This window comes from Ostrinia furnacalis, unplaced genomic scaffold (genome assembly GCF_004193835.3).
Source record: "Ostrinia furnacalis isolate ACB-3 unplaced genomic scaffold, ASM419383v2 OfSCF3056, whole genome shotgun sequence".
Lineage (NCBI taxonomy): Eukaryota > Metazoa > Arthropoda > Insecta > Lepidoptera > Crambidae > Ostrinia > Ostrinia furnacalis.
Window position 1 is genome coordinate 666,615 of NW_021133295.1, and position 12,818 is coordinate 679,432.

At 35.6% G+C, this 12,818-nt stretch overlaps 1 protein-coding gene across 1 annotated transcript; it reads right to left on the reverse strand.

Moving 5' to 3' along the window:
• Positions 1-5,442: 5,442 nt before the first annotated feature.
• Positions 5,443-6,471, reverse strand: LOC114357146 (protein MIS12 homolog). The gene has a single exon (XM_028310642.1). The coding sequence runs from the start codon at positions 6,369-6,371 to the stop codon at positions 5,754-5,756; it is 618 nt and encodes a 205-aa protein (XP_028166443.1). The 5' UTR covers positions 6,372-6,471; the 3' UTR covers positions 5,443-5,753.
• Positions 6,472-12,818: the final 6,347 nt, after the last annotated feature.

The window sequence follows — 12,818 nt, forward strand, 5'->3', positions numbered from 1 at the left end:
CGTCGAACGAGCCCGTGTTCGTGTAGCACCACCCTTAGCATCACAACTCGCACCACGCACCGCGTTGAACGATTCTGAATTGTCCCAGCTGTGACATTGACAGGAGGGCGCTACTATCAATACTGGTAGACTAAGAGCCAGTGGACGCCAGATCTACGTCATTTTATAAAGGCTGAAAGTTTGTCAGCGTATGCCCCCAATATAAGTTAGAATATTGATGCATCATGAAGTTTGGGTCATCGTAATCATTGGGAAAACACTAAAATGTCATTTACTGGAGGGCGCTACTATCAACATTGGTTTATTATTTCCCATTAATGCCACTTGATGTTTCAGAATCGTTCAACTATAACGCAGACCACAACACACTACACACCACTTCCTATCACTCTAAAACCTGGTTCGCACTAGTCAAGTAATTTCTGGCGAGTAAATTAGTAGATTAGTGTCTAAACACCAAAAATTTAGTCGAGTAGGTTACTAATGCCCGTTTTCACCATCAATCCCTAAGTGACCCCTATGAAAACAAAATTCTTGTTAAGTGTTACCATAGGGGTCACTTGAAAAATTAGGGATTCATGGTAAAAATGGGCATATATCGTTTAGTCAAGCCAATACATTGTTTTATTTTGACAGGCGAGTAACACCCCCACCACGCGTCTCGCTCATCGGCTAAACGAGTCTGAACCAGGCTGTTTAGTCGAATTCATACAAAAACCACTTATTACTTGTAAACTGTACTCTCCAAAGTGCGAACAGTTTTTTGGTCAGTAGCGAGTACCTAGTTTATTTACTAAAGGCGAGTCACTTCTAAATTACTCAACTAATGCGAGCAAGGCTTAACACGTACCTTTTACTTCGCACCACACGCCATGACAAATCTGACACCACACACCACTTTTATCACTCCACCAGAGACACTAGTAGCTAATGCGCAGAATGTCAATATTATCAGAGAAAAGTTCGCGGAGTCATTTGATACCATGTTCAAAAGCGGAGTATCAAAAACTTGTTATTATAACATAAGGAACTTGATCATAATGTCATCTTTTTGTGACTGACATTCTGTGTTTGAGCTCATCAGTTCATCACAAACACAGAACACTACCTACACGACCTTACCATTATACACAACCTGTATTGTGTTCAAAGTATACAACACACTACGCCTTCGAATAACTTCTCAAAACTTGAACTCTGCTCTCTTTCTTTAAAACTCTTCTTGATAAAAATAATATTTATTTATTTGCTAGTTTTCACTGCATTTTTGCACTGTTGCACGATGTTGTTTTAATTGAAAGTTTGATTATGAATTTAGATTCGTTCTTCCCTAGATTTCACAATGTAACTACCAACAATCAAATGATTACCAGCCATTTGTTGCTCATTCGCCAATTCAGTGAAATGTAATGACGCTTAGTAGGTTATTTAAGTTTGTATAACATGAGTTTCGTTATACTGAAACATACAATATTACCATAGAAACTAAGCATGTATGTACATCTCCTTAATTAAATATAGCTTGCTTGTAAGTTTATTATACACCTACGTGAGTAATTAATATCGTATAATTATTTCAGGCATTTCCACTACATGATATCATAGCCAAAGAATAATTTAATTTATTATTATTAGCTGTGGTAATAATATTAGATTCTCGGTGTGAAATAAAATAAATGATAAGACTAGTGTAAAAGAACTATTGTAACTTGCCCAAGACGCGTCCAAAATTATACAGGCGGTAACATGTACATAATTCTATGTATTTTCGTGTATTATCTTCGTATTCTTCTGAATTCGTCTTGGCCACTCGTTTCTGTTTTAAAGGCTGAAGATCCATCAATGTATATTAATGCGATCGGCATATAAATTGCCTGCCACATAATGATTTTAGACTTCTCAATCTTCATGTCTTAAGCTATCTAATTACCACATTTCTCTATTAAGGATTTTTCATAAATACTGATATTATATTGTGGCCATTGATACACAAATGAAAATTATTACATGCGTTGTAAATCAACTTATGTGATTTATTGTTAATGGTTAATTTATTTTTAAAGTATTTTTTGATATCTTAAAACCATATAAATAATTATTATCTAGTCAACCTATAATGAATTGTTAAATTGTCGTATACTATTTGAGACATTTATATTATCAAAAGTTAATGTTATTTTTATCATACTTTACAATTAAATGTATTTAACTATTTATAACTGATGAGCTCTGAGTACTCATCAATAGGCAGACAATAAAGTTGCAAAATATTTTACTTTTGTAAGTTGTCATTGTATGAACATCAGTTTATAATTTTAGAGTAAAAGATTGTAATTTAATCTAGATCTTATAACTTTTAACTATTTACCTCCTTCGTTACCAAAATTCGACGTTATTCTTGTATAGTTTTAGGTGTAAACTAAATTGTAAATATGAAACGTAAAGCATACATTCTAAAGTGTTGTACATAGATTCATTAGTAATTTATTTTTAAATTTATTTATTTACTGTCTGTGATAAATAGTACAGTATTTATCAATTATTCATTAATATTGTATTGTATTTTGGGAATCATTGATATTTTAAGTCAACTGCTTATGTAATCAATAGACAGAGGCGGGGCAAGACCTAAATTTGATGTGGGCAAGATAGATTTCGCGAGGCCTTGTTCTGTGGCGACCTGAAGACGGATTTTATGAAATAATAAAAAAAAGGGTCAAAGGTCTATACATTGACAGTTTCTGATTTCTTGATTCAGTGATTATTTTTAAAGGAATATTGCGCCAAAGAATAATGTTCGTCACTTAAAACCGTGTTGTTGCTTAATTTTGTGTCTGATTATGGCTGAATTTGTTTGGAAAAAAATATATTTTTATTTTTAACTACATTGTTTAGCTATCAAGAATTTATATTTAATAGTCAATGTTCTCGTATTGTTATATTGTCATCTCCACCTTGTATACATTTTTTCAAAATTTTTGATGCGCGAGGCCCCTTGTACCGCGAGGCCGTAGGCGGTGGCCCACGTCGCCTACGCCTTACGCCGCCTCTGTCAATGGAATAGAGATAGACATGAGAATGTAAACGCATTAATCATGTAGATGGACACTAAGCAGTGTGAAGTTGGTTGAATTCATGTAATTCCTTGATGTTGCATCTTGTTATTGTATGTGTATCAGTTATATCAAATGCTTGGGTTTATTATGTTGAGTGAACTGATCACATGATTACACATCCAAAGAATTACATGTAAATGATGCAACATGTTAGACCAGAAATAGAGAATATTTCGGTTGTTAACCCTGTAGCACAACTCATGATCATGCTTTTTCTTTATAATTTATCAAAATTTTCATATTATTTTTTTACATTATCTTCTTATTAAAAGACAAAAATAGAAAGTAGTTATTTTGTCCATACTATTCTTTGTTCAATAGTGCCATAGTCATTAAAATAGAGTGACTGTTGTATGTAATATTTAACCCATTATAGACTGAGTTTTCTCAAAGTGTCAGAATTTTGTTTTTTTGAAATATGTTCATAATTATAGTCTACATAATGCTATACAAGCATTAAAAAAATGATCCGACCTGTAATCTAGAAAAAAAATGCTGGTACCATATGGTACCGCTAGCCTCTTACCGTGTCAGTCGGTTAAAACATAACTTTATCATGGACTTTATAAAAATAGGGTAAATTATATATTTTATTATTATTATAATATGTAATAATATACAAGCAATAACAGAAGTGATATTAAATGTAAAAAAAACTGTATATTGGGTAAGCAATATTCATTTTTATCTTTGAATATTCAAAAATTTGGAATGGAGCTTGGCATTGCACGCTGCACATAGCTCCACGTTATATTTTCTATACTCTAATATTGTTCGAGAGTTACAATTATCTTGAGTTTGTTCAATAAATATCTACTTCGTCTTGGGACCTTCATCGTCCTCCAAAACTGCCAATGTTTTGTGTAAGTTACATCTAAAATAAATAAAAACCCATGGTTTTGTAAAGTATAGGAAACTATTTTACTTTATCTTCCTGTATACCTTATATACCATTGAATATATCACATACTTCCCAATATATACAGTAAAAACTAAAAATCATAAAATAATTAAAAAGACACGGTAACCGGCTAGCGGTACCGTACGGTACCAGTAATTTTGACATACAATATTTTCCATTATTATTACCTATCGACGTAATTTTACACCATTTCACAATAAGAGCACTTATGGAGAGTACAGGATTGTAACAAAATCAGTATTTCACTATCACACAAAAAAAATATGATCACTTACTTGAATGGCGCGTCAATTTTTAAGAGAAAATTTTGATGCGCTCACTTTAATCATCAATTACGTGACAACTGAAAAGAATAACTGTCAATTTTTATTCCTAGAAGCATAGACCATGTCTATTGGCTACGACTTGCATCAATCAGAGCTCTGCATCTTTTCACGTGTTAATGTATAGAGCCAAATTAAAACACACAAAAAAGTGGTACCATATGGGACCGCTAGTCTATAATGGGTTAAGGTAGCTGATACTTGTTTAGTTTCAGTCCATGCTCTCAAAATAAATTAATAAATCTCAATGTAGTCAAATTATGTACTCCATTGTTTTTTCTGTACTTTTTGCAAGTTTTCATAAAATCATTGCTATCTCAAATGCCTTCATTTTGTTCAGAATTCCTGCTTATGTGGATTTAAAAGTAAAATTTATTAATAAAAACATATAATACCTACTTAACCTTAAATGTTGTTGTTCAGCATCTAGTTTTCTGTAGAGCGAGGCTCATTCATCTCTAGATTTGTGAGTAGTATAAGTCATAAATGTGATACCAAATAATTTAAATAGTGTGTAATTTTTTTTGTTAAAGTACTATAAATGATTTCAATTTATATTAATAGTAACTTTCCAGTCTCCATGGTAATTTGTGCCAAGTTAAAGACATTGCAAGTTTTTGAAGTGAAACAAAATCACATTTTATCAATTTTTGTATCGTTTTTTTGGATATTCAAAATGTATTACTAATTGATAATAAAGATTGATGTTATAAAATAGAATTGATGTAATATTGTTATTGACTTGGTTATTAGGTAATAATGATGTATTCTTTAAGAGATTATGTTTTTACATTAAAATAAAACTGACTGTTCTTGATGTTTCATTTAAACATTTTATGCTCAGTGTTTCAAAATAGCAAATCTATTAAATGTTTCAACACATCACACAAATATGCCATAATTATGCATAAAATGAATGATAGCAAAGATTTGAAGTGCTGAAACCGTAACAAAGAAAATTCAATATCAGAATCTCAGTACTAAACTTCACTAGTAACTAAAAAGAAAATACCAACTTGATATCACCAAACATGTCTGTTGTGTTGAAATTTAGGGTAAAAATTAACATCATACATAAAAGTAGTAGAATTTTTCATTTTATTGTAATTTTTTTCTTACTTAATTTCAATACATTTATGGTTTGAGTTATGGAAGTATTCACAAACATTACTATGAGGTCTCCCAGTGCCTGTGGACGCACAGGGTGACTCACAAACCAATCACAGAGCTCCATTAAACATGCATTTGATTTGCTGATTCACTTATGCATGCCTAGTTTGTGAATATGGGCGTTATGCATGGTAGTATTTTCATGAGTGTTTCAGAATAATGTCATATAAATGGTTAAATAGAAAAAATATATAACCCTAAATTGTTTCTTATCTCAAAATATCATTCAAAAATATTAATATCATCATTTTTCTTCATAAATGGGGCACTAGCACAGAGGAAATCAGTTTCATTATGTATAGTTTTGACACTGTTATTGTCTTCAGTATGCTTCACAAGCAAATCTAGCACTTCCATGTCTTTTTTAGCAGTTTCACAGACTTTTTCAACAGTAGACAATTCTTCTTCTTCGGCAGTTAGCAAAGCTTCCATCAAGGCTCCTCGTTCCACTCGTTTCCTCAATGATGTCACTTCTTCCTTTAGCTTTTCATGATCAGCGTCCGATAAATCTTGCAAATGTATCTCATCATCAGGGAGTAACACATTTTGTGGCACTTCTAGCACCCTTTCGATTTCTCTATCTATAATTTGTAAAGAAGGACCGGCTCGCTCACAATACAGTTTTATCAGTTTATCACAAGAACGTGTAAGGGTTGCTTTATCGGTCTCATTAAGATCCAATGATTCTTGTAAGTAGGATTCCATGTCTTTAACCCCAGTTGTAATCTTCTGTTCGACCATCTGTCGCACAGCGATTTTAAGACGTTGTGAACCGAAACCAAAATGTTGGGTTTCATATTCTTCATCTGTGCCACCGGTCCAGGGAGTTGTTTTGATCATGATTATGTATTAGTCTAATTCAAAAAACAGTAAAAATAAAATCAACTTTCTTACAACGATTATTTTTGAATGGAAACAACAACAAACACAATATTAAAATAAATTGACGCTTATATTTTAACGTTTGGCTACTGGATTTGACAAGTTACGACTTGGACCATAGTAATTTAGGACAACCAGCGATATGGGTTATCTTTTGAAAATAGTTACCAACTAAAAATAAAGTACACTGTTTTGAAAAAAAGTTTTATTTTATTTCATGATTCGATCGAGATTTAATGCATTATTATTTAAAATCACTGCACTTGTGGCTATAGCAGTAGCTATCTATTTAGATCTAGCTAGAGTAATCTAAACTCTGATTTTTAATTCGACAGAATTTTGACATTTCAGAAGTGTTGTCAACATTGAATCATTCCCACTAAGAATGGAGAGCATTTTCATAAATTAAAAAATAATCCTTTCTTGAATTAAAGGTTTCACTTGAAAAACTAAGGCTTAAAAATGTACCGATCATTTCAAAATGGTTATTTGAATTTTTATTATACTTTTGAAGTTACAAAAAAAAATGGGAAATAATTTTTCTATTACTGGACTCCCTGGCCAATAATCCATGGGTTACAAACCTTTTTTATGAAAATCCTTTTGTTAATAAAATCTTAGCTTTATAAAATAATCAATTTAACAAGATGCCAATTTTATAATCCAAGTTGATTATGATGACGATAATGATGATTGATGATCAATACATATTTTTGTTTATGATAATATGTTGTTTTACCGTGTTAAAAACACGTTTTTTTCTATTTAATCTTTAAAATGTACATAATAATTAGGGTACATTAAATTCACAAAACAATCAATAGTTCATTCTTGTAAGTTGTACTTGATGAAATTTCATTTCATATTAGGTATTTATTAATAATTCAAAGCAAAAAAGGCTTATTACATCTGAATTGTCAAAAAATGACAGCTGTCAGAATTCCGTCGAATTAAAAATCGGACTATAGAGGAGTCAGAAAACTTAAGCCACAGCAGTTGTTAGTGGAGTTTTATTCTTGGTCTGAGGTGGAGAGGTAACATATGGGTTAACATAACCTTTCGTTATATTCCGTGCGGCGCGCGGCGTGCATTAAAAAAACAATTAAAAGATATCGTTTGGCTGGTACCTACTATAAAAAATAAGTAGTACCTTACCTACTTACCTTGTTAATGAGTTATTTTGTAACGTATTTGTGTTAAGCTGATGAATAAACGTTTTAACCAATACGTATTCATTTAGATTGAGTGGTGCCTGGTGCCCTTGACGTGCAGTCTCAGATCATAGAAAGAGAATATGATCTGAGCGTGCAGTTCATGTCCCTAACTAAATTCAAGGCCATAGCAGCTGATTTCCAAGTAAATCTTTTAACTTAAAAACAAACGAATCTTTCTTTTTTATTCTAAGGTAGGTACCTACTCGTAGTTACCTTAGAATAAAAAAGAAAGATTCGTTTGTTTGTTAGTTAATTAAGTACGTTTTTATTCGTTGATTAACTGCTAGATATTAACATTAATTTGCACCAATAAGCAGCAACAACAGGGCAACGCCACTTTTAAATTACCACCTTAGATTATTAATCTAAGATTACCACAAACAATACCACAAAACAGAGTGCGCCACAGAGTGCGCTCAAACAACGCACACATAGACACTCACTGTCACTGACACGATATCTCGGACCGATTGAGACTAGTGCGAGCGCGAGTGCTATCCGCTTGAGTGAGACACGTGTGACGCATTTATGTGCAAAAATGGAACAACAAAGTAAAGCTTATTATAACTGTTCGGTGTACGGTTGTTTAAATTCAACATTAAACAGCGAATACTCGTTTTTTAAGGTACCAGCTGTATTAGAGAAGTAAGTACCTATTTGCTTGTATTTTTGGTGTTCTTTTTAACGTAACAGAGTGCGAATATGACTGTGGCCATGTAATAATTTTATTTTACAGTTTATATTAACCATTAATTGTAGTTATTTTATTAATAATACCAACGAATCACGAATGAACATGAAGTGAAATTTGAGGTTATGACTAAACGTCAAATAAAACGAATGTCAATTTTATTATTTTCAATTGATTTCTGTCTTATTCTAACACACGTAACAACGCAGTTTCGCAGAGTGAAGTTAGCAACTAAAATCACAGATAGCTATCTAGTCGGCTCAGTGGCTCGGATAACCTGATCTTGAAAAATACAACTAACTTTATTAGGTATTTCTCAGATAATTTAATTCGCTAGATAGATAAGTGTCAAGATATTCGATGATTGAAAAATCAGCCCTAAGCTGGCTGTGTAAGCCTTGTGTTTACCTTAAGCCGGGTCCAGACGAGTGTAACGCGTAATGGAATGTTTCGTGTAATGTAATGGAATAGAAATAATATGGGCAGCACTTTACATGGTAATGCTCGTTGTGCTGTCCACACGCAGAATTTGCGTTACATTGTGAACATTACACATTACACCCGTCTGGTACCTAATTACATTTTTACAGGCGATTACTTATTAGGTGTACTGTGTACAACGGGACTATTCCCACCTCTCGTTCCCACCACTGCAACTCCTGTGTAGCCAGGATCTACAGCTTGACCGCCACAAAAACCCAACCAATGAAGGTCAAGTTTGTCCCGGGGGAAAGTTAAACTGTCATTGGACCCGCAACGAAATTAATCAGAAGAACATAGGAGGAGTTCGAAATTAAGGTTCGACTTCCCTCCATTGCAAAGCGGATGACAGGTGACAAACAAAGGTTTAAAACCTTTAAGAAAAAGATTATGCACCACGGACAATAAATTAAATTAAGGGGGCCTATCTTATGAGCAATTAGCAACTACCTGCCAATAATATTTTTCACAAAATCGCTTAAAAGCACGGAAATTTTTCCTTGTCGCGACAAGATCGGTGTAATAAATTGCGGAAACAGATGTATGTTGTATTGAATTAAGCATTATATCACGTTCATGTTTCCAAAGATCACACTCCCACAAGATATGATGGGCAGACTGCTCATGACTGACATCATCAGTGGAACACTCGCAAAAAGGAGACGGAACTAGTTTGAATTCGTGAAGTTTATGTTTAAAGTTGCCATGTCCCGTGAGGAACTGCGACGAGCAATGGTCGATTTCTAACCATCGCCTAGTTAGACGTTCGCGTACATTCGGGAAGAATTTATATAAGTGACGTCCTTTGACTGACGTATCCCATCTTTTTTGCCATTCATTAAGTAAATCTTCTTCAACGACTTCTCGGGAATCAAATAATCGACTTATTTTAGAACGATCGCGGCTATTTAAGAAATCGGAGGTTATATTTTCCCTTGATGCGAAGTACATAGCCGCACGCTTTTGTACCTCTAAGTCGACCGGCAGTACACCAGCCAGGACTGGCAGAGCCTCCGTGCTCACAGTTCTGTAAGCTTTGCAAAGAAAAATCAATGCAAGGCGTTGACTTTGGAGTAGTTTCCGTCGAGCGGCTCCTATAGTAGCTCTGTCAGCCCAAACTGGTGCACCATAGCAAATGGAGCTTAAATAAGTGGCCGAATATATTACTCGGAGGATTTTAAACGTTAGACCCCACGTCGAGGTTGAAATGTGACTTAAGGCATAAAAGTTCTTTTTAGCTTTTTCACCGATCTGTTTAATGTGCTCGACAAAACTAAAGTTTTTCTCTAAAATTAGTCCGAGATAGCAAACAGATTCCCGTTTTTTAACAGTTATTTCATTGAATTTAATGCGAGGCAAAACTTTAAGATTACCTTTTAATAGAAGCTGATAAGTTTTGTGAGGGGCAAACTGCAAACGATTTCTGTCTCCCCATTGAGATATTAAATTCAAGCATGTATCCGCTAGATTTTCAAGCTTTGATCTAGTGTCAGCCTCTATTAAAAGGAGACCGTCATCAGCGTACCCGGTTAACGAACAGCCTTCGGGTAATGGTAATGCTAGAAAATCATCGAAACCCAAATTCCAAAGGTAGGGCCCTAGGACCGATCCTTGGGGACAGCCGCGCGTGAGCACCTTTGATTCAGCATGATGGCCGAGTTTTAATTTAGTTGTACCGTTACAAAAGTACGAGTGCAGTAGTGAATATATATTACTATAGCATCCACGAACTTTCAGTTTTAAGAGCAGGATCGGCCACCAAGCATTGTCGAAGGCACCTGAAATATCGAGGAATATTCCTACAACGTACTTTGTCACCGAGGACGTCACTTTTTGTCTGACAGATATTACTGCATCTGCAGTAGACTTCCCGGCGGTAAAGCCAAACTGCTGCTCGTGAAAAATTGGACCACCCGGGTGTACTGTGTACAGTGAGTGGGCCACAGTTGCAGCTAGGCAGCTACCCATTTCCGTTTTTTCTCTCGCTCTCATCAAATGGCGATTCTTTGCGTTAGAACGAGACGACATGACCGGAAATGGGTAGCTGGAACTGTGGATAGAATAGTTTGAAAACTGCGTTTTTTTTTGTATGAAGTTAACCTCGAATCGGTGGCCCTTTCATGCAGCTTCGCACTAAAAACGATGGAAATGACGTGTATGAATGAATACTTATTTTACTACTTACTATTCGTGTGGCCTGTTTAGTTGGTCCAGTCGACATCGATCATCGCAAACGCGCATGTATCTACGATTTTTTATATGCTGTTAGATTCCTCGAGAGTTATAAAAATAACTGTCGATATCGACTGGAATTTAATTTAAGGTTATGATATTTTTTTAGAGTTCCGTAGTCCTGACAAGGATCCTAATTAACTTATGTACTAAAAAAACCCTTACAAGAAAACATTAAAAGTGGTTTTCATGAAGTAATTCTGGCTTCTGAAATATATTGTGGTTACGACGGGAAACTATGGAACCCTACACTGCACGTGGCACGACGACACGCACTTCCCGCCTTTTGTATTTATCTGTGCACTAATATTACTATTTATGTATGTTTATCTAGACAATTTTATGCAGCTTACTATTTTATTTATTTTACCAATGGCCCGTGACCCTCATAGACGTGCGCGCCGCCGCCATAAGGAGTCAGCGCGCCGCCGCCGCCGCCGGTAGTATAAAATTCGCGCCGAGACAAAACTCTTTGGAGACTGTTTCTCAAGTGATAGAGGAAGATGAAAACGATCCAATCTCTGAAGACAGTGAAGACGTGGTAGAGAGACAGAAGCTCGTGCGTTATTTGGAAATTTGGCAAACATACCTACAGTTAAAACTTTTACTCCAATTATGGCGCACTTGATTTTAGCAATTCTGCGAGCTATGTCGGTTACTTTGGTTCTCCTGCGGATCTCCGAGTATAGCCCGCTCCATCGCCCTTTGGGTGACCTTGAGCCTTCTTATGAGGCCCATAGTAAGCGAACATGTATCAGATCCGTATACCATCACTGGCAACACACACTGGTCAAAGACTTTTGACTTGAGTGGGCGGGGCGCACAGCTCGTAGAGACGATGGCCGTTGGGGCAGGAAAGTTCTCGAGTGGCGACCACGGGCTGGAAGACGTAGCGTGGACAGGCCTACTAGGTGAACCGACGATCTGGTAAAGGTCGCGGGAAGAGCCTGGATTCGGGCAGCGCAGGACAGTTCATTATGGAAAACCTTGGGGGAGACCTTTGTCCAGCAGTGGACGTCATTTGGCTGAAACGATGGCACACTGTTGAATTATCATCATCATTTCAGCCACAGGACGTCCACTGCTGAACATAGGCCTCCCCCAATGACTTCCACATCGTACGGTTGGTAGCGGCCTGCATCCAGCGCCTTCCTGCTACCTTTATCAGGTCGTCGGTCCACCTTGTGGGTGGGCGTCCCACGCTGCGTTTTCCGGTACGCGGCCTCCATTCTGCATGGGGCACAATGACATGTCTATGTAATTGCCTCTATTTGTGTGATGTATATTGTAATAAATTTATCTTTCTTTCTTTCTTTCTTTCACTTGGTTAACTGGCTTAAAGATAAAGTTGCTTATATCTTGTTTCAGGCGAAATAAGTGGTTGAGATTGATGCATAGAGAAGATTTAATTGATTCAAGTCGCAGTCGTCCTCGTGTGTGTGAAGCTCATTTCAGTCCCAGCTCCATCAGTACATATTCAAGTCGAAAGTTGTTAAAACAAAACTCAATACCACAACTGCTCCTACCAACAAATAATTTCGAGAGTAAAGGAATTCAAACAGCAAGTATAGAAAGAGTCAATGCAAATTCACAATGTGATTATAACTTGATGACAAATGCTCAAGTACAAACTCCGTTATACCTTTTAAATGATACTCCTGGTAAAAGAATACTCTTGAGTGAAATTCAAAGATTTCGAAAAAGGATAAAACTAGAAGACGATACACAGTCTAGTGAAGCCAACACGTTTAATAAGTTATGTGACAAATTTTTGACCCCAAACTTAGC

Coding starts and splice junctions, on each gene's coding strand:
- LOC114357146 (XM_028310642.1), bottom strand. CDS start 6,371: ATGATCAAAACAACTCCCTGGACCGGTGGCACAGATGAAGAATATGAA.